The sequence below is a fragment of the Balaenoptera borealis genome (assembly GCF_965194805.1).
Source record: "Balaenoptera borealis genome assembly, chromosome: 2".
Lineage (NCBI taxonomy): Eukaryota > Metazoa > Chordata > Mammalia > Artiodactyla > Balaenopteridae > Balaenoptera > Balaenoptera borealis.
Genome location: NC_138867.1, coordinates 117,138,949 through 117,159,291, shown reverse-complemented (window position 1 = coordinate 117,159,291; position 20,343 = coordinate 117,138,949). Strand labels below are relative to the sequence as shown.

General features: G+C 40.4%; 1 protein-coding gene across 9 annotated transcripts; it reads left to right on the top strand.

The window, feature by feature from the left end:
• The first annotated feature begins 67 nt into the window (after positions 1-67).
• On the top strand, positions 68-20,288 carry BRD8 (bromodomain containing 8). Of its 9 annotated transcripts, none has more exons than XM_082379646.1 (22): positions 69-192; positions 1,274-1,370; positions 6,237-6,306; positions 7,638-7,687; positions 7,918-8,040; positions 8,154-8,234; positions 8,655-8,719; positions 9,375-9,511; positions 10,052-10,270; positions 10,658-10,802; positions 11,649-11,858; positions 12,251-12,531; positions 12,884-13,336; positions 13,647-13,740; positions 13,943-13,989; positions 14,764-14,978; positions 15,170-15,262; positions 15,459-15,527; positions 15,900-16,077; positions 17,103-17,207; positions 17,686-17,730; positions 19,360-20,288. In XM_082379646.1, exons 1-22 carry the CDS (start codon positions 174-176, stop codon positions 19,417-19,419), a joined length of 2,856 nt encoding a protein of 951 aa, XP_082235772.1. In that variant the 5' UTR covers positions 69-173; the 3' UTR covers positions 19,420-20,288. The 9 variants fall into 9 exon arrangements, 8 of the variants coding, with proteins under 8 accessions (XP_082235775.1, XP_082235772.1, XP_082235771.1 ...); XM_082379645.1 differs by having other exon boundaries at positions 6,237-6,318; XM_082379649.1 differs by lacking the exon at positions 6,237-6,306 and having other exon boundaries at positions 68-192.
• Positions 20,289-20,343: the final 55 nt, after the last annotated feature.

Below are 20,343 nucleotides of genomic sequence, written 5' to 3'. Positions count from 1 at the left end.
GGAGACCTAGTTTAGGGCGCTTGTTCATCCTGGGGTTGGGGCGGGGTGGGGTGGGGGACTACATTTCCCATGACGCACCGCGAACAAACACCGGAACTCGATTTCCCAGAATCCCGCGGGCTTTAGCCCTACCAGACGGTCTTCCTTCGGGGGTTGGAGACTTCGGGGCCAAGATGGCGACAGGAACGGGCAGTAAGTAATTGTGCTGCTCTTGTGTGGAAGGTGTTTGTAGAGCCAAGGCCAGGCAACAGATTTCTGTCACACTCTTAGAGAGTAGGAGCAATGATTTGCCTGAGGGCCCAGGGCCGTCAGAGACCTGCGCTCGACCGGCGTTGTGAAGGCCAACGGTTGGGGGCCTAGAAGCGTAGAGTCTTGTGTTTCAGTAAGGCCGCGGAGTTTTGAGAGAAGCACCTCAGGGAGTCCTTGTATGTTTGGGAGCTCCGCGGAGTGAGAGGAAAAAAGGTGCCTCAGAGGCTCGGGCGTGTGGACAGACATGTTGTCCACACAACAGCTATATGGAATGGCCGGCGTCTCAAAGAGTCGTTTTCTGACGAACGTTTGTGAGGCCCGTACTCAAAGAGAAATGGGGTATCTTAACTGTGAGCTTTTTCTGCCACTGGGGGAAAATTGCATTTCGTGCATCTCAGCCATTTCCCCCTGTTTCACGGATTGAAAAGGTCTTTTAGACCCAACAGCTAAAGGGGAGTAGGTGTTCCTGAGAGAAGTAAACAAGTTTATGCTAAGAAGGAGGTGGGGCAGTGCGGGGGCGGGGGGGGGCGTTAGCCCTTGGAATCCTGGGAAATAGCCCTTGCGTCCAAATTGGAATAAAGCATTCTTGTTTGGCTACGCCGCGGGGCACGCAGGGTCTTGGTTGCCCCTATCAGGGAGCCAGCCCGTGTCTCCTGCAGTGGAAGTGCGGAGTCTTAACCACTGGACCGCCAGGGAAGTACCTGGAATAAAGCATTCTTAAAACTGGGTCTTTGGGGAGAACTGCTCTAAATTAATGACTCTTTTAAAAAAACAAAAAAACAACATAGAGTAACCATGGCATTTGAAGAAAAAATGTTTTGCCATATACTCAGTGCAGTTCTCATGCAATGAATAGGCATCACCCTAGTGGTGGTGTTTACTAGAGAGGTGAAAATCAAGATTCGGTGATAGTGTCTCACTTTGTCCTTACAGGTTGGGATGTTTTGTGTTAGGCTTTTAGTCCTCCCTTTGGGGCTTAGAATTAGTGTCTCAGTGGTTGTCTCCAAGTCTTCTCTCCTTTCAGAACATAAGCTGCTGAGTACTGGCCCCACAGAGCCATGGTCCATCCGAGAGAAGCTGTGTTTAGCGTCTTCCGTTATGAGGAGTGGAGATCAAAATTGGTAAGGTATCTAGGATGTCTGCTTTCTTGGGTATTAGAAACTGTCGGGTATTTTTTTTTTATACCGGTGGATTCCAATAGTTAACCTTTAAGCAGCATTTGTTTTTTAACAGCTTTATTGAGATATAGTTCACATACCATAAAATTAACCCAGTATATTCACAGAATTTAGTATATTTGGAATTGTAAGACCATCACTAGAGTCTAATTTTAGAACATTTTAAATACCCCTGAAAGAAGCCTCTTATCCCTTAGCAGTTATTCTACAATCTCTTCTTTACCTCTCTAACATCTCCCCTACCCCTTCCCCACCAACCACTCATCTACTTTGTCTCCCTATAGATAACTTATTTTGGACATTTCATGTAGATGGAATCATATAGTTTGTGGTTGTCTGTGACTGGCTTCTTTCACTTAGCATAGTCCTTTCAAGGTTCATTCATGTTGGAGTATGTATCAGTACTTTATTCCTTGTTTTTGTTTTTTTTTTAATATTATTTGGCTGCATTAGGTCTTAGTTGCAGCATGCGGGATCTTTCGTTGTGGCGCGCGGGCTTAGTTGTCCCACAGCACATGGGATCTTAGTTCCCTGACCAGGGATCAAACCCTTGTCCCCTGCATTGGAAGGCAGATTCTTAGCCACTGGACCACCAGAGAAGTCCCCTTTATTCCTTGTTTTGATTAAATAATAGTCCCTTGTGTGGGTATGCCACATTTTGTTTACCATTTGTCAGTTGATGAACATTTGGGTTGTTTCCATTTTTCTGACTATTATAATTAATGCTGCTATGAACATTTGTGTACAAGATTTTGTGCAGACATGTTTCCAGTTGTCTTGAAAGAGTGGAATCGCTAGATCATATTGTAATTCTCTATTTAACTTTTTGAGGAACTGCCAAACTAGAAAGTGGCCCCACTGTTTTACATTCCCACCAGCAATAAATGAGGGCCCCAATTTTTCTGCATGCTTGACAACATTTATTGTTGTCTTTTTTTGTTATAGCTGTACTAGTGGGTATGAAATGGTATCTCATTGTGGTTTTGATTTGCATTTCCCTGATGACCAGTAGTGTTGTTGAGCATGTTTTCATGTTCTTATTGGCCATTTGTATGTCTTTTTTGTAAAAATGTCTGCTCAGATCCCTTGGATTATTTTTCATTTTATTATTGAGTTTTAAGAATTCTTTATATATTCTGGACACAAATCCCTTGTTAGATAGATGATTTGAAGATATTTCTCCTGTTTTGTGTGTTGCCTTTCTTTGGTATTGTTGATATCTGTTGGTATTGTCTACAGCACAAAAGTTTTTAGTTTTGATACGAGTTTATTTTTTCTTCTGTTGCTTGTGCTTTTGGTGTCATAGCTAAGAAACTGTTTACGTCTATATTTTCTTCTAACAGCTTTCGACTCTCCACATTTAGGTCTTTGATCCATTTTGAGTTAATTTTTGTGTAGGTTGTAAAGCAGGAGTCTCTTTTGCATGTAGGTATGCAACTGTCCCAGGACTCAGTACTTGTTGAAAAGATTATTCTTTCCCTATTGAATTGTCTTAGCACTCAGTATTTCTTTTAAGTACCAGAAAATAGGACTCTGTGTGGTTTCCAGTCTTTTTTGCTACCAGGACATAAGCTTTCATTTTTAACATTAGTCCTTTTTTTTAACCCCCTCTTTTTTCCCTCAGGATCTAAGGACACCTTTTAATTGTCTTAAGTGTTCAGATTACTTAATATACAAATTTGCATTTGTATGGTATATCTCTACTACTTTAACCATTCAGATGAGTTTACCAAAGCAGCATTGCTGGTCACACTTAGCACTTATACAATTTTATGTATTTTTCAAAGAAGTTTTCAAAGATGAAACCAGGATCTTCCAGGTAGCAGCTGTTCTCGAGCTGGTAAATCCTGTGACAAAACGAAGCACACTAATTTGGTAAATCTCAGATTGAACTTAAATATAACTCAAATATAAACTGAACTAATTTTTAAACAAAATACCAAGTAAACTGAATTGAAATAGAATCTAATCTGTATATTTTCTTACATTTTTTATTAAAAAAATAGTAGAAGAACACTTAAGTAAAACTTTAAAATTTTAAATTGTATTTATATTTTGAGGAGGTACTTAAGTCATAAGGTTCAAAATTCAAAATGGTTGAGACTTCCCTGGTGGCTCAGTGGTTAAGAATCCGCCTGCCAATGCAGGGGACACGGGTTCGAGCCCTGGTCCAGGAAGATCCCACATGGCGCGGAGCAACTAAGCCTGTGCACCACAACTACTGAGCCTGCGCTCTAGAGCCCGCGAGCCACAACTACTGAGACCGTGTGCCACAACTACCGAAGACCGTGCACCTAGAGCCTGTGCTCCGCAACAAGAGAAGCCACCGCAGTGAGAAGCCTGCGCAGTGCAACGAAGAGTAGCCCCCACTCGCTGCAGCTAGAGAAAGCCCGCGTGCAGCAATGAAGACCCAAAGCAGCCAAAAATAAATGAAGAAGTAAATAAAAATTAAAAAAAAAAATGGTACACAGTGTTTTCCTCCCATCACTGTATCGTATCTCCCAGGGTTAGTAGTTTCTTGTGTGTTTCTCTGCCATTAAATTTGTATACATGAACAAATAAATATTTTCTTTTCCCCCCTCTTTTTTAAACACAACTGGTTATTTACTATGCACAGTGTTCTTTACCTTGTCACTGCTGCTTTTTTTTTCTTTAACTTAGTACTGTATCTTATAGATCCTTGTATATCTTTATATGAAGATCTAGCTCATTTTTTTTAACAGCTGCATGATATTGTTTTATGCAGTACCATAATTTATTTAACTAGAACTCTGTTGATGGACATTTGCTAATATAAATATAACCTTGCATGGTTATGTATGAATTGTATCTAAGATAAACTGAAAGTAGAATTATTGAGTCAAAGAATATATATGTTTATAAAATTTGGTAAGTATTTCAAATTGCCCTACTCAGAGATTTGTTTCAATTTATACTCCCATTGGCAATATGTCATAGTACCTGTTTTTCTATGACCTGGTTCGTAGAATGTGGTGTTATGTATTTTTGATCTTTGACAGTATAAGATCAAACTTTGAAATAGTTCTCATATCTTTCATTTGCGTCTATCCTATGATGAGTGAAGTTAAATATCTTCTTGTGTTGAAGAGCCACTTGTATTTCCTTTTCTGTAAACTGCTTTTTCCTGTTTTTCTATTTGACTATTAGTCTTTCTCTTTGACTGGGGGTGGGGGGGTGGGGGTGGCTCCTTATATATTAGGGAGGTTAGCCATTTGTCTATTTTGAGGAGCATTTTTTTAAACCACTTTGCTATTTGGCTTTGCTTAATGTAATATTTTTACATGAAGAGTTTTAAAATGTAGTTTATTAATAATTTTCTCGGATTTTGTGACATAATTAGAAAGTTCTTGCCTAGTCTGAGGTTATAAAATAATTCTCCTTTGATTTCTTCTAGTACTTTTATGGTTACATTTTTTAAAATATATAAATCTTTGATTGATTTGGGGGCTTTTCTTGGTATAAAAAAAGGTGTAAATTATGGATCAAACTTTAGTTTTTACTGATAGCTATCCACATAACAATGTTAAAGTAAATTTTTTATAAAAGAAAAGAACTCTGAAACCATTATCCCAACACAAAATTCAAAACTTTGTTTTTAAAGTTGTGAAATACTTCAGCCACATAGAAAAGTAGGGAGAATAATACAGAGTGCCCATGTATCTGGTACCTGGATTTAAGAAATCTTAACATTTTGTCATGTTTCCTTCAGATCTTTTTAAAGAAATAGACACAGTTGAAGCCCCTTCACACTCTTGCATCAAGCCATTTCAGTCTATTTTCATTTTTGCCTGTTTCTTCCTTTGTCTTTATACCTGTAAGTTTTTAAAAAGTCATATGAGTGCATCATAGCAGAAAATTGTGTCACCTTTTTTCAGTTAATATTATGTTATAAATACATTCCGTATCACCATATATATTATATTTCATAGTTATTTTTATGGGTTGTTTAATATTTTCTAGAGGTGAAGTGCCATAAGTTAAACATCCTCTTGCAGGCATTTAGGAAAAACCTAACTGTTCGTCAGTCTGGTCAAGTCTACATGGTGCGTGCTTCCTGGTGCTTGCTTCTTTTGTTATTTTCTTATATTCCTAAGAGCTGTATTAATAGATCAGAAGATAACTTTTGGGGGGCTGGAATATTTTACAGATTGCTTCCCAAATGACAGATGTTTTCTGAAAGAACCAAGATCAACATAAAAATATTTTCCCAAATGAACAAATGATACTTTACTAGGTCCTAGTAGCTTCACTTCACTCAGGAAATACATCATGTAGGAAAACTGTTTAGCAATGACGCTTTCCCTCTAAAATGACTTTTCAGTAGCTGTGTCATTTTCCATAGTCACATATTCCAGAATATTTCCCAGTGACAATTTTTTTTTTTAAATTTTTATTTATTTATTTATTTATTTATGGCTGTGTTGGGTCTCCGTTTCTGTGCAAGGGCTCCCTCCAGTTGCGACAAGCGGGGGCCCCTCTTCATCGCGGTGCGCGGGCCTCTCATTCTCGCGGCCTCTCTTGCCGCGGAGCACAGGCTCCAGACGCGCAGGCTCAGCAACCGTGGCTCACGGGCCTAGTCACTCCGCGACATGTGGGATCCTCCCAGACCAGGGCTCGAACCCGTGTCCCCTGCATCGGCAGGCAGATTCTCAACCACTGCGCCACCAGGGAAGCCCCCCAGTGACAATTTTTTACTCCAAAGTTTGTACTCTAAACCTTGAACTCTCAGTATACCTTCTCTCTTTTTTTTTCAATTTGGTATGTGATAAGGTTTTTCTAATTTTGTAGGGTATCAGTTAGCAGAGCAATCAAGCCCTTTGCAGAACCTGGCCGCCCTCCAGACTGGTTCTCTCAAAAAGTAAGTTCCCAAGTAAGTGTTCTTTTAGAGCACTTTTTGAGATGTGAAGTGGGTTCCCTTCCAGGTCCTGCCTTTTTTTTTTTTTTTGGTCTTTAAGTATCTTGCTTATTTATTTGTTCTTATGTTTATTTCTTTTTTAAATTTTATTGAAGTATAGTTGACTTACAATATTGTGTTAATTTCTGACCAGCAAAGTGATTCATTTATACATACATATATTCTTTTTCATATTCTTTTCCATTATGGTTTATCACAGGATATTGAATATTGTTCCCTGTGCTATACAAAAGCACCTTGTTGTTTATCCATCCTGTATATAATAGTTTGCATCTGCTAATCCCAAACTCCCCATCCTTTCCTCCCCCACACCCCCTTCCCCTTGGTAACCACAAGTCTGTTCTCTATGTCTGTGAATATCATCTTTATCCATTCACTTGTCGATGGATATTTAGGTTGTTTCCATGTCTTAGCTTGGTTATTGTAAATAGTGCTGCTATGAACTTAGGATTGCATGTATCTTTTCAAATTATAGTTTTGTCTGGGTATATGCTCCAGAGTGGGATTGTTGGATCATATGGTAGTTTTATTTTTTGTTTTTTGAGGAATCTCTGTGCTGTTTTCTACAGTGGCTGCACCAATTTACATTCCCACCAACAGTGTTAGAGGGTTCTCTTTTTTTTCCACACCCTCTCCAACATTTATTATTTGTAGACTTTTTAATGATGGCCATTCTGACCAGTGTGACCAGGTCCTGCCCTTTTAATCACAAGGCTTTTGTACCATGAAGAATAGTTTGAAAATACTTTTCCTTTTTCTCAATATTTGCCAATCCATCCATGTATGCCCACACTATTACAAACTATTCTTGTCAGTGTAGCATAACAGTTAAAAGGCTAGTCTTGTACATTAAATGGATCTGGGCTTAATATGACTCTACTTGAAAACTTTGAACCATGAGCCTCAGTTTTCTGATTTGTAAACTAGGGATAAAAGTTGATTCAGGATTGTTGAAAATATTTAGTTGAGGTAATACCTAGAAAGCATTTAGCACAGTGCCTTGCATACGGTAACTACTCAGTAGATACTAAATATAAATATTGGCTCTTAGCTTGTCTTTCCTCAAATAGACAAACTCCAGGCCAGAAGACTTCCTTTTCTGTGTTATGGTATTGATTATTTTGAACTAATTTGATTGCAAAGTAATTTGTCCTCCTAGAAGCTACTCCTACCTTAAATATAGCTCCCCTGTGTAAACCTTAGTCTAATATGTTGAACTTTGAAAGGTCATTCCTTTTCAGACTTGCTCATCATATTTTCACTTTTTTCCATAGCATTGTGCTTCCCAGTACTCAGAGCTCCTAGAGACCACTGAGACCCCAAAGTGAGTACAAAGCCAGGCACTTGAGCCAGATCTCTTTAGTAGAGAATATTTACTGTGGAAGTCTGGTTTTTTTATCTGTTTATATCATGGTGTGATAAAAGTTAGAAATTATCTCTGGTTAGATGGTGGAGAAGGCTCAAAGAAAGCAAGTGGGAGTAGGAAAAAATGTTCTTTTATTCAAGTGTGTGTCTGGTCTTTTTTTTGTTTTTGTTTTTTAAATTTTTGCATAGACGGAAACGGGGTGAAAAGGGAGAAGTGGTAGAAACTGTTGAAGATGTCATTGTTCGGAAACTGACTGCTGAGCGAGTTGAGGAACTAAAGAAAGTGATAAAGGAAACCCAGGAAAAATATAGGTACCTATCAGAGAATGCAAAATGGTTGGGAGAGACAAATTGGGCTGGCTTATACTAGTCAGAATTTTTTAAATAGATTAAAAAACCCAGTCTACCTACCTCTCATCCTACAGACGGCTGAAAAGAGATGCAGAACTAATTCAAGCTGGGCACATGGACAGCAGACTGGATGAGCTTTGCAATGACATTGCGATGTGGGTTATATTATACTGTTCTTCCATCTGTACTCCTTTTTCTCTTTTTACCCTCTTTACTTCTTAAGTAATCTGGCTTATTTCCTACATCTGCCATCCCTTTAGACTTGAGAGATTCTGGAAAGGGAAAGCTGCAGAGTGGCCTGGTGGCTGGGAGGGGGTAGTGAGTCCTAGAAGGTAATGTGATAGAATATTTCAGTGTGAAAACATAACTTAGTTCTAACTTAAAAGTGGCTCTAGTTTGCCTGGGTAAAGAACTGGTAGTTAGGCAGTATACTGAAAACTCCCTATTTTGCTGATAAAGATTTATTTTTTAGATTTTTCCTCTAGAAAGTGCTAGCCTGGCAAAAAAATTTCCTTGTGAGGGCACTGTGAAGGAGCTACAGCCGGCTAGGATCTAACCCTTATTTTCCTCTTTAGGAAAAAGAAATTGGAGGAAGAGGAAGCTGAAGTAAAGAGGAAGGCTACGGATGCGGCTTATCAGGGTAAGGTGAACCTAGTGACTCTGTTTAACAATTTGACTATACACTGCTGCATGACGATGACAGTTGAAGACTGTTAACACAGAATCTACTAATTCCAATTGCACGCTTTTCTCTGTCATCTTCTCTTTCACCAGAATAAAAACGTCTCTTTATGTCCAGGAAGAAACTCTTAGAAAGTGAGCTCTGCTGAGATCTCACTAGACCTTGTGTTCTTTTAAGACACAAAAGCCTGATAATAACATATTGAACATAAACAAGGTTTTAGAAGTCAAAGCCTGTAAAAAGATTGAGAATAACTTAGTCATTGGATAAGGGGAGGAACTTAAGCATTTGTAATTCTAGGAATACATGCTTTGAGCCATTGAGGTCTTTCCCTCTTGTTGAAAGCAGAATCTTAAGTTGTTGAAGAGGATATTGAGGGATGTTTAAACTACTTTCCTACTCCAAGGACCTTTAGGGTACACAAGTTTGCTTAGGGTGAGAATTGCTCATAAGAAAAATTAGGCTAAAAACTTGTAAAGAAAGCTTTCTAATCCAGATTCTTAATGCTGCCTTAGTAATGTAACATCCCTATTTGTCCTTTATTATATAATAGCAGAGTCTAGCTTTATTTATTTAATCTTGAAGACAGAGATTGTTCTTTTGTATGTTCTAGCCCGTCAAGCAGTAAAAACACCCCCTCGGAGGTTACCTACTGTGATGGTTCGCTCTCCTATAGATTCTGCCTCCCCAGGAGGTGATTATCCACTTGCCGACTTGACTGCAACCACTATGGAAGAGGCCACCTCTGGGGTGAGTATATTTCCATCCACAGGAATTGATCAGCAAAGGGGCAGTAAGCCAGCAGAGAGCTGAGTGATGAGGAAACCACTTTTGGCTTAGAGGCAATTTCCTCTCTTGGTCTGAATGCTAAAGACGTAATTTACCATGTTCTGTGCTCTAAGATAAGAATGGACCTAAAAACATTGAGGCTTTTGACATTTTTAGAGATAAGTAAAAGGCTAACTTAAGGAATTACTTGTAAGTGTACTGGTCTTACGAAATTCCTGCTGAAATATAGGGTGATTCTATGTAAATATAATATTAGTAGTGGGTAAGGAGTTTATAAAAGGCAAGTTGGGTGGAATGGTTGAGTCGCTTTGGGTTTGAGTGAGTAGAAGAGAAAAAATTGTGGGGAAGAAAGGTGTGGTTGAGAGCAAGACGGGTAGAGGGTTTCTGGGCAGTTCCACTCAGGACTAATAAAGTAATAGGTAGACACACTAACCCATCCAGATTAGTAGGGAACCTTCCTGAGTTTGAGAAGTCAGATAAAGGTTCTCTGTTGTCTCTTAGGTAACCCCTGGGACTTTGCCGAGTACCCCAGTCACCTCGTTTCCTGGAATTCCTGACACCCTTCCTCCAGGCTCTGCACCCTTAGAAGCCCCCATGACCCCAGTAACAGATGATTCACCCCAGAAAAAGATGCTTGGACAGAAAGCAACTCCACCCCCCTCCCCTCTGCTGTCAGAGCTCTTGAAGAAGGGCAGCCTCCTGCCTACTAGCCCCAGACTGGTATGGAGACTTCTGTGGGTGTTTGAGAGCTGTGGTAATTAAGTAATTTGGAAGGGAGTGCCTGGGACCTAAAATATAACATGGAAAAAAAGTTCAAAAGAGGAAGAGCTCTCCTAGTTAAATGTTAATTTCAAAACAAAACAAAACAAAATAGTTGATAGTATCCTTGGGTCCTGAGGTATCTGAAACATAATTATTTTGGTTCTCTTCTCCAGAGAACTCTTGTCAATAAGTTTTGAAAATCAGAGTTTCCCTTGGGTCTGAAATCATTTTCTTTGGATATTAACTTTTAGTTTCATGAAGTTTAGCCAACTGCTGGAGCTTTTTTGGGAAGTGGTAATAAAGGAAAGCTTGAGTGTAGCCTTCACCTCTATTCTTCCCTGGTAGGTCAATGAGAGTGAAATGGCTGTGGCTTCTGGCCACCTGAACAGTACAGGTGTCCTCCTGGAGGTAGGCGGGGTCCTTCCCATGATACATGGTGGGGAGATGCAGCAAACACCCAACACTGTTGCAGCCTCCCCAGCTGCCTCAGGTAAGTCACTACTTTTCCGTTGTCGACTTTATTTTAGAGATGTTGAACATGGCATTGACTGCCCTTGGTTTCTAGGCTTTGTTATTAAGCAACTGTGAATCCTAGATTTAAAGCCCAACCTTGGAGCTACTTTACCTGTTAAACCACATGGTGCTCAAAATTGTAAATCCATTTCATCTTCAAAATACTGATCGTCCTGGATGACCACAGCATAGATACTGATTGAGAGGAATAGTGAAGTTAATGGTGAAGGTGCAAAAATCACAGAAGGGTGCTAGGGATACTTGAGACTATAGCATAGGCAGACAAGATTTGGAACTAGAACACTAGACTTAAAGAGTCTCAGGCCTGCCACACACTGGTTTTGTGACCTTGGATAGGTAACTTAATTCTTGAGCCTCAGTTTCCTCTTTTATTAATTGCAATATATATACTTCACAAGGATGTAGTGAGAATTAAATGAGGTAGAAAATGTAAAGAAAAAAGAGTTTTAAAAAATGCCAAACATTCGATTTTGGTATTTGAGTGGTGTTAAATTTGGGTGGTTTATAGCATGCTTAACTTCAGTAGAAGGGACAGATTTATTCATACCTTTTTTTAAAAAATTACCACTCATTTTTCATGTGAGTTGTGTATTCTAGTGCTTTGAGTCATTCCTAACTGGGCAGAAGATCTTAAGTAAGGTTTGAAAAAATAAGGATATAGATAATGAGCTTATTTCATACAGGAGTTACTTTCATCCTTTGAGACTAAAAATTTTCTTGGTTGAGTCTTAAAGTGGCTATTGTTTGCTTCTTGCTCATGTGCTTTCTTCTTACCTCGTTTGTGTACCTCTTTGTCTGTTAGGTGCTCCCACTCTTTCCCGGCTTTTAGAAGCTGGTCCTACACAGTTCACCACACCTCTTGCTTCCTTCACTACTGTTGCCAGTGAACCTCCAGTTAAAATTGTGCCACCCCCTGTAGAGTCTGTGTCCCAGGCTACCATTGTCATGATGCCTGCGCTGCCAGCACCATCCTCTGCTCCGGCTGTCTCCACTCCTGAGAGTGTAGCTCCAGGTGCGTCCTTGACCCACGCCCTGAGCAGCAACTAGATCCAAAATTTCATTTTGAGCTTCAGTTAGAGAAAGGTGACCAAGAGCATCAGCTTCTGTTCTCCGTGGACATGTGCCGTCTTTATTCTTACAAAAACAAGGATGTGAGAAGAAATGGGTGGGCATTTATGTGTTGGGGCAAAAGGGCTAAGTGTACATATATGAATGGGCTTGAGAATGTGTTTTCACCTTTCTAGATAAAACTGAGGAGAAGAAAACATAGACTGATGTAAGATAACTTTTACTGAGCTTAAGTGTATGGGTGCTTGACATCTGTCCACAGCTTTGGTGTGATCTCCAGGTGGGCAGTTGGTACCAAATAAGCTTCTGAGATGGTTTTCTTTTCCTGTTATTCAGTGAGTCAGCCTGACACCTGTGTTCCCATGGAGGCTGTGGGGGATCCACATACTGTGACTGTCTCCATGGATAGCAGTGAAATCTCCATGATCATCAATTCTATCAAAGAAGAGTGTTTCCGGTCAGGGGTAGCAGAGGCCCCTGGAGGATCAAAGGCTCCTAGCATTGATGGGAAGGAAGATTTAGATCTGGCTGAGAAGATGGATATTGCTGTGTCTTACACAGGTGAAGAGCTGGACTTTGAGACTGTTGGGGACATCATTGCCATCATTGAGGACAAGGTAACTATTCAGCAAAGCCCCAAAGAATGTCTCATGGGTCCTACATAGGCTTCTCTCCTTAGCCTCTCCTTGCTTCTTGTAGTAAGAATTACATAAACAAACAACTCTCCTGTTTCTTCCCATCTCCATCTCTGTAGTCCCAGAGCCCTTTGATGCTGACATACTAGTCATCTACCCAGCCTTTCCTATGTTACTGGTTTGCACCAGACAGGTACCTGTCCATTGCTTGCTTCTGCTACATGGAGAAGATGGAGAGAGAAGCTGCAGATTCAGGCCATCTCATTTGGTGCTAATGAATTGAGGGGCTTGGGCTTCTTTTTGTGACTTCAACAGTGTATGTATTATGGGACAGGTAGATGATCATCCTGAAGTGCTGGATGTGGCAGCAGTGGAAGCAGCACTGTCATTCTGTGAAGAGAATGATGATCCCCAATCCCTGCCTGGCCCCTGGGAGCATCCTATCCAGCAGGAACGGGACAAGCCAGTACCTCTCCCTGCACCAGAGATGACAGTCAAGCAGGAGAGGCTGGACTTTGAAGAAACAGAAAGCAAAGGAATCCATGAACTGGTGGACATCAGGGAACCCAGTGTTGAGATCAAAATGGAACCTGCAGAACCAGAGCAAGGCATTTCAGGGGCTGAAATAGTATCTGGAGTTGTTCCAGCCATGAGTATGGAGCCACCAGAACTCAGGAGTCAGGACTTAAATGAGGAACCCAGAAGTACTGCAACTGGAGAAATTACTGAAGCAGATGCTTCCAGTAGGAGAGGCGATGAAACTCCAATTACAACAGTGAAGACAGAGGTATTTAAGATCGGGGGCTTGGGGGATGGGGGCGGGGGGTGGAGGGTTATATCTTCGGTAAGAAGTGACATTTTAGGCCTTTGGTGTTCCTGTTGCATGCCTGAGTTCTGACATGTTGATGTGTCCAAAGCCCATAGGTATGATCAGTGCTATATATACTTACCCTGTTCTATTAAGGTGACCATTAGAATCATATTACATGGGTAGGAGGACTTAGAATTTCTTGTATAGTCTCATTATCATTGAAGAATAATGTATAAGCTGTAGTGATTTACCAGGACTTAAGGTATTTGTTCTTTTTGGTCTTCAGGCATCCCCTGAAAGCATGTTGTCTCCATCACATGGCTCAAATCCCATTGAAGATCCTTTAGAGTCAGAGACTCAGCACAAGTTTGAAATGTCAGGTAAATAATAAAGCCAGGAAATATGTACTCTATAACTAACTTTAAATCATTTGCTTTGGCTTCTGAGGGCTTTGTGGGTTGTGGGCAAGTAGAGGAGGTAGAATAGGTCAGCATGGAAAGGAGAGCTGCAGGGGACTATTGTCCATAGGAAGGGGAAGGCTAAGGTGGAAAAATCTTCAGGTAGTCTTTCTCTCCTCTGCAGACTCATTGAAAGAAGAATCAGGGACTATTTTTGGAAGCCAGATAAAGGTATTTCAGATTTTTCTTTATTCCTCTTGCTGTGTGACTAGATTTCCCTATAGCACTACCTTTTTAATGAATTTCAGTAAACTCGCATCATTATTCTCTGAGATGAGACTGGTTAAGGAGTTGCATGGGGAAAAGCTGCAGTGGACAGTTAGGCATAGTGGGAGTACTGTGGCAACAGGTGCTTCCTATTTGAAAGAGTTTGTGAATATCACACAGACCTTTCTTTGCATATAATGCACAAAGAAGCTTTGATACATCCAGAGAGATTTGGAGTGAGTAGGGATATCAGAGCCAGGGAGAGCATATAGAAATCAGATTATTAATTATACTATTCAGAGAAAGTCATCCAAAGTTTTCTTATTAGAATTACTAAAGCAGTAGTAACAAACAGACTTAATGCGATGTGAGCTTGCTCCATCAGATGAGACACACAATAAAAACTATTTTTGATAACTTTGTACCCAGGGTCAGAGTTCCTCTCAAGAGCAAGGGGAAAGAAGGAACGCCTCTTAGCTTAGTCTTAAGTAAGTAGCTTTTTTTTTCTTCCTTTTAAAAAGATCCTGGGTCTTATTCTTTGTCCAGGTTCTAAGTTACTTGATCAGTCAGTATCTGTAAGTAGATGGTAGTATAAGTGATAGAGGGCTCAGTCAGGAAACAGTGTGAGGTTATTTTCTAGAACTGATCTAACCCAAAAGACAGATCATGTTTAATGATGCTTTGCTGGATAGCTTTGCTCTCCTTTCCATTTGTTGACTGGAGCACACTATGTCTAAGGATGCCCCAGGTGAGGATGAGGAGGAAGATGGAGTCAGTGAAGCGGCCAGCCTAGAGGAGCCTAAGGAAGAAGATCAAGGAGAAGGCTATTTGTCAGAAATGGATAATGAGCCCCCTGTGAGTGAGAGTGACGATGGCTTTAGCATACACAATGCTACGCTGCAGTCCCACACACTGGCAGACTCCATCCCCAGCAGCCCTGCTTCTTCACAGTTGTGAGTATCTGCGATTCTTTCTTTGAGGTCAAGGCAGTGAAGGTGAGAAGTAGGAGAGGATCTTTTCTTTAGTCTTACTTTTTCATCTTCTGTTTCTTGGCCTGGAACAAACATCTGACAAAAATAATCAGGAATCTTTTTTTTTTTTTGGACTTATGCCAAGTGGGACTCTCATATTTCTTTTATTTCAGCTCTGTCTGTAGTGAGGATCAGGAAGCTATTCAGGCACAGAAAATCTGGAAGAAAGCCATCATGCTTGTATGGAGAGCTGCAGCTAATCATAGGTGAGTGGGCTTTACCAAGTAGTAGGAACATTTTCTCCTGCTCCTCCTCATTGTTGGTAATTAGAAAAAAGTCTGAGTACGCTTATACAGGACTGATGGCATTGGCTCTTACAACCTTCAGCCGCTTAGATCAAGTTCCTTCACCTGTGCTTCTTGGAGGATAAGTCAGTAATTGCACCACATTCTTTTTGGACAGGTATGCCAATGTCTTCCTGCAGCCTGTTACAGATGACATAGCACCTGGCTACCACAGCATTGTACAGAGGTAAGCCATGATCCATTCAGCATGCTGACTAGGCCTGAATTGTAAGTTGTCCAGTCTTAGTGGACTTTTGCTTTAGACAGAAAGTTTAAAGCAGGTGTTTTTGATGTAAGTATGACCAAGTGCTAAACTAATTATTTCACTGACTGGATCACTGAGTCTAAAAGAATTAACCCCCTTTATTACCTTTCTCAGTACTTATTATACAGGCTGAATTTGGTTTTGGGGTTAAGTACTTGTTTTAGGGCTTGGTGTTTGAGTCCTGGCAGCTGGGACTAAAGGTATAAGGAAATGCATACGGTAATAATATATTCGGAGATCCAGTGGAGTCCTTTTCCCCTCTATGCTCCCATTTCCCCCTGCTCTGTTTTTTAGGCCTATGGATTTGTCAACTATTAAGAAAAACATTGAAAATGGACTGATCCGCAGCACAGCTGAATTTCAGCGTGACATTATGCTGATGTTCCAGAATGCTGTGATGTATAATAGCTCAGACCACGATGTCTATCACATGGCAGTAGAAATGCAGCGAGATGTCTTGGAGCAGATCCAGGTACTTTGAGGATCCTGAGAATTTTAAAATACTCAAGAGAAGGATTTGTATTGATGTTAGGAAGGGGTGTTGTGGTTTTTGCTTGGAATAGCCATCAGGGACACAGGAAGATACAATTTTGTTCTTGCTGGATTCATGTTGGTTTTCTCATGTTGGTTTGGTAAAAGAGTTGTGAGAGAATATTCTGCCTTTCTTGGGAAAATATCTTGTTTCCTGAAGTTTTTTAATAAAATTTTTGTAAAATGATGAATGTATATATATATATATATTTTTTTATGAATGTATACTTTTAAGTGATGTGAATTATGTACATGGTAGACGATCTTTTTCATTGCAGGGAACCTACTTCTATCCTGTAGTTACATTACCAGGCACCCTTTGGGATATTGAACTTGGAGGGATGTTGTCTATCTCTGCAGAGTCTGCCAAACTACTTAAATTGCTTACTGATTACTTAAATTGCTTCGGTTCATCTAGTTTTATTCTCTCTCATTCTCATTCTTAGAGCACAGAGATTTGTTTTTTAGGGTTTTTTTAAAAATTGAAATATAGTTAATTTACAGTGTTGTGTTGGTCTCAAGTGGGCAGCAAAGTGATTCAGTTTTATATCTATTGGGTTGGCTAAAAAGTTTGTTCAGGTTTTTCAGATAACATTTTACAGAAGAAAATCCAAATGAACTTTTTGGCCAACCCAATTTTTTATGTATATTCTTTTCAGATTCTTTTCCATTATAGGCTATTACAAGATACTGAGTATAATTCCCTGTGCTATAGAGTAAGAGCATAGAGATTTTGATGCTATATTATAACAACAACAAAAAATTAGAGCTATTTGGCATTTTCCGATTCCTTAGCATGCACAACTAGAATTAAAACCTAATGTGCTAAAACTCCTAATCATTCAAGACGTATTTGAATGCTGTTTGCAGAACAGTACTGTACTCCTATTTACAAAGCCTAAGGTGTCTTCATTTTTCCTTGATGGATCAGGTCTCTAGGGCCAACTCTGTTTCTTCTCCCTACAGCAATTCCTGGCCACACAGTTGATTATGCAGACATCTGAGTCTGGGATCAGTGCTAAAAGTCTTCGAGGGAGAGATTCTACCCGCAAACAGGATTCTTCAGAGAAGGTGAGGAGACCAAGGAAGAGCCTGTGTGCCAGTGTTCCAGTGATAGAAGTTTGAAGCATCCAAGGAACCTTATGTTACTACTTGGTACTTCCAGGCTTCTACATTCCAATGGTATACAGACATAAAGATTTTTAAATGGTAGTTGTTTGCTCCCATCCAAACACTGAAGAAACCTGCTGTGACTGGAAGACCCAGTCACATGGGGGAAATTGTGAGCTGAGTGCATGAATTATTATCTCCTCTCGGAGAGTGCTCACAAGGTGGGAGAAATGACTTAGCTTGCAGCATTTGGGGACCATCAGTTCCTATTCCAGAGGCATAATGGCCAGATTGCTTTTGGATCTCTTTCCTCTTATTCTTGAGTTTTAAAATTTTTGTCTTTGTGTGTGTGGTGCTTGTGTCTCTGTCCTGAGGTTTGGGGTGCTTGCAGCTGAGAGTTTCCGTGGAACCTGATCAGTGTTTGTTTGTCCTCTAACAGGACAGTGTCCCCATGGGCTCTCCTGCCTTCCTTCTCTCTCTCTTTGTAAGTATTGAATGGCTGCAAGGGGTGGTGTTGCCACAGAGATTCTCAGCTCTTGCTGGGGGTGGGTGGCAGAGGGAAATCGAACATGCAGACTGTGGCAATGTCTTAAACTTCTGTTTATTCAAGTCATCGAATAAGAAACTCTATCTTCTGCACTCCTGTCTTTCTGCATGTGTGTGTGTGTGGGCTGGGTAGGGACTATTTATGACTTCACTGAGCTGAAATGAGGGATTATTGGTAAGGATCTAGGATGCACCTGCTCCTCATTTCTTGAGTGCACCTTTTGACAGTTCTTTTCTTACAAACAGAAGATTGCTCAGAGCAGCAACTGCTAGCTGGCTTTTAAAAAGTGTTCCTCATACCTACAGATACTCAGTACATGGGTTTTTCCTTTTCCCCTAATATTAAGTTGCAAGAGTGATGACTGATACACAAACATTCAGTAAAATTTAAGATCAAGATCTCAGTAACAGTGACCACTACATACAGTAGTGGCTGGTGGAATTAGAGATAAGCTTAGTAAAGCTAGCCTAAAGACTTCTATTCTTTTCCTCTGTGATTTGAACAATACTCTGACTCTTTGTTGTTCATTATGAGGCTCTAAGTCATGATGTAATGGAAGGATATCAGCCTAGAAAACCACATGATCTTAAAACTCTGGATTATCTCTTGGAGCTTTGTTTTCCTCATCTGTGTGATGGAGGTAATATAATGAGGTGCCTGTCCAGCGTACCTCACAGGGATGGTGTGAGGATAAAATGGCTTGAAAAAAAAAGGAAGTGTTATACAAATACAGGGGTGGTATTTTTATACTTACTGTTGCCTCAAAGGCAACTTGTGTTCATGAGCTCTAAGAATTTTAGAGTCCTTGCATGTTAGAAATGTAAAAATGGCCTGGCCCAGCAGAACTGTTCACTAGCTCACCTTACCTACAGGCCTTAGTCCGTACCACAGACAGAACACTGTAATCTCCGTTCTTTCCTACTGGCCTGCAACAGTGACTCTGGATCCCCAAGCAATTGGCTGGTTGTTGCAAGGCTGGTTAATAGAATCTTTTATCTATTGAAGACAGCAAAGTATTGCACAAGAGGAAGGAGCTGGGCTGCAGGGAGAGAGCAGCAGATGGAAAGAAGCCTTCTGATTGTCCTGATCTCATGGAAAACAACTCAGGAGGTGCTAGGGAACTAGTGCCAGGGTCAGTCTGCAGGAAAGGCCTTTCTTATAGGGATCAACAGCTGGACAGGTATGTTAGCCAAGAATCTCACTATCCACTGCCCTTTCTGACTCTCCCACCCATCTTTTACTCTTCCTGTTCCTTTGCACATGATTTGGGGCCTGGGTGGGATGACTCATAGTCATTCTGTGGGACCCCAGGTGAACTCCAGTGACCTCTATGGTGGGCAGAAGCAAGGTACTCTGTCCTACATTTCCTCTCACACACTACTACCAGGTGCTTTTTAGCCCACTCTGTGGGAAGACAGATAAATGCCCCTCATTTCCTGGATTTTTCTGCTGATTCTCCCCCCTCTTCCCCCAAAAAACCAAATCCCCAGCATTCTTGTTGCACCTTTTCTCTTACCTCATAGCTAACTCACTCATGCTCCGTTTCTTTGTCTGCCTGTCATCTAGGATGGGGGAACCAGGGGGCGCCGCTGTGCCATTGAAGCAGATATGAAGATGAAAAAGTGAAGCCTCAGAGTATCTGCACTGAGCTGAACATGAAATAGAAGTAAAGATAGAGCTTGGGCTTGTGGAAGTTCCAGAAGTGGAAGTTACAGAAGAGGAGGTGTCTGGGCCACATGACATGAGCTGGAAAAATCTCTCTCAGAGAGTTGGAGTAGCACAATTGCCTGTTTTAGGGCAAAAATCATGGGATGTGTTAATGTCCTGATGTGTTGCTAGCAGATTGTAGCTAGTTTGTACTGTCTTGTGAAGTGTACAGACTTAAAAAAAAAAAAAAAACCTGTGAAGTGTATGTGTACACAATAAACTCTGAAAGAAAAGAAAACTAGCCTTTGGTGTGTTCTTTGAGTGTGTGAATGTGTGTATGAAACTTGTGATTTCTTCTATATGGAAACTTCTGTCATTTGTGGGAATGAGATTGTTGGGGGGAAAGTGGTCTTATGATATGAACTGTTCTACTACAGGTCAGAGAAGGTAAGTAACCAAGATTGAGTTTATAATGTTTAAAAGTACTGCATTGTGCCGTAAGTACTGCCTTATTCAGCCTTTCTTTAATGTTTGGTAAAACTTAAGGTTTTCAGAGTTCTCTGTTCATGGCATTGCTTAAAGAAGATTAAAGCATGGATATAGGTAGCATCTTTATCCTTGGCATTTGTTCTACTTATACTGTCTTTGCACATGGTATTTCTTGAATAGTATATTATTATTCCTTTCTATGTGTAGGGTTCTTGTGTATTTTAGAATTCTTAACATTACTATTGGAAGGCTAAACTCAGTTATCAAGTTTATCACCTGAGTTTATTCCAACTTCTGTTACTAAATAAAAACTAAATCAGTGAAGTGAACTAGTGAGCTTTTTATTAAAAAGAGATGGAGATTAATAGGGTATTGTCTAGTATTTTGAGCCTTCTTGAGAAAGATATAGAACTT

Coding starts and splice junctions, on each gene's coding strand:
- BRD8 (XM_082379645.1), top strand. Junction 8,041..8,153: donor GAAACCCAGGAAAAATATAG/GTACCTATCAGA, acceptor CTCATCCTACAG/ACGGCTGAAAAGAGATGCAG. Junction 13,337..13,646: donor TTACAACAGTGAAGACAGAG/GTATTTAAGATC, acceptor TTTGGTCTTCAG/GCATCCCCTGAAAGCATGTT.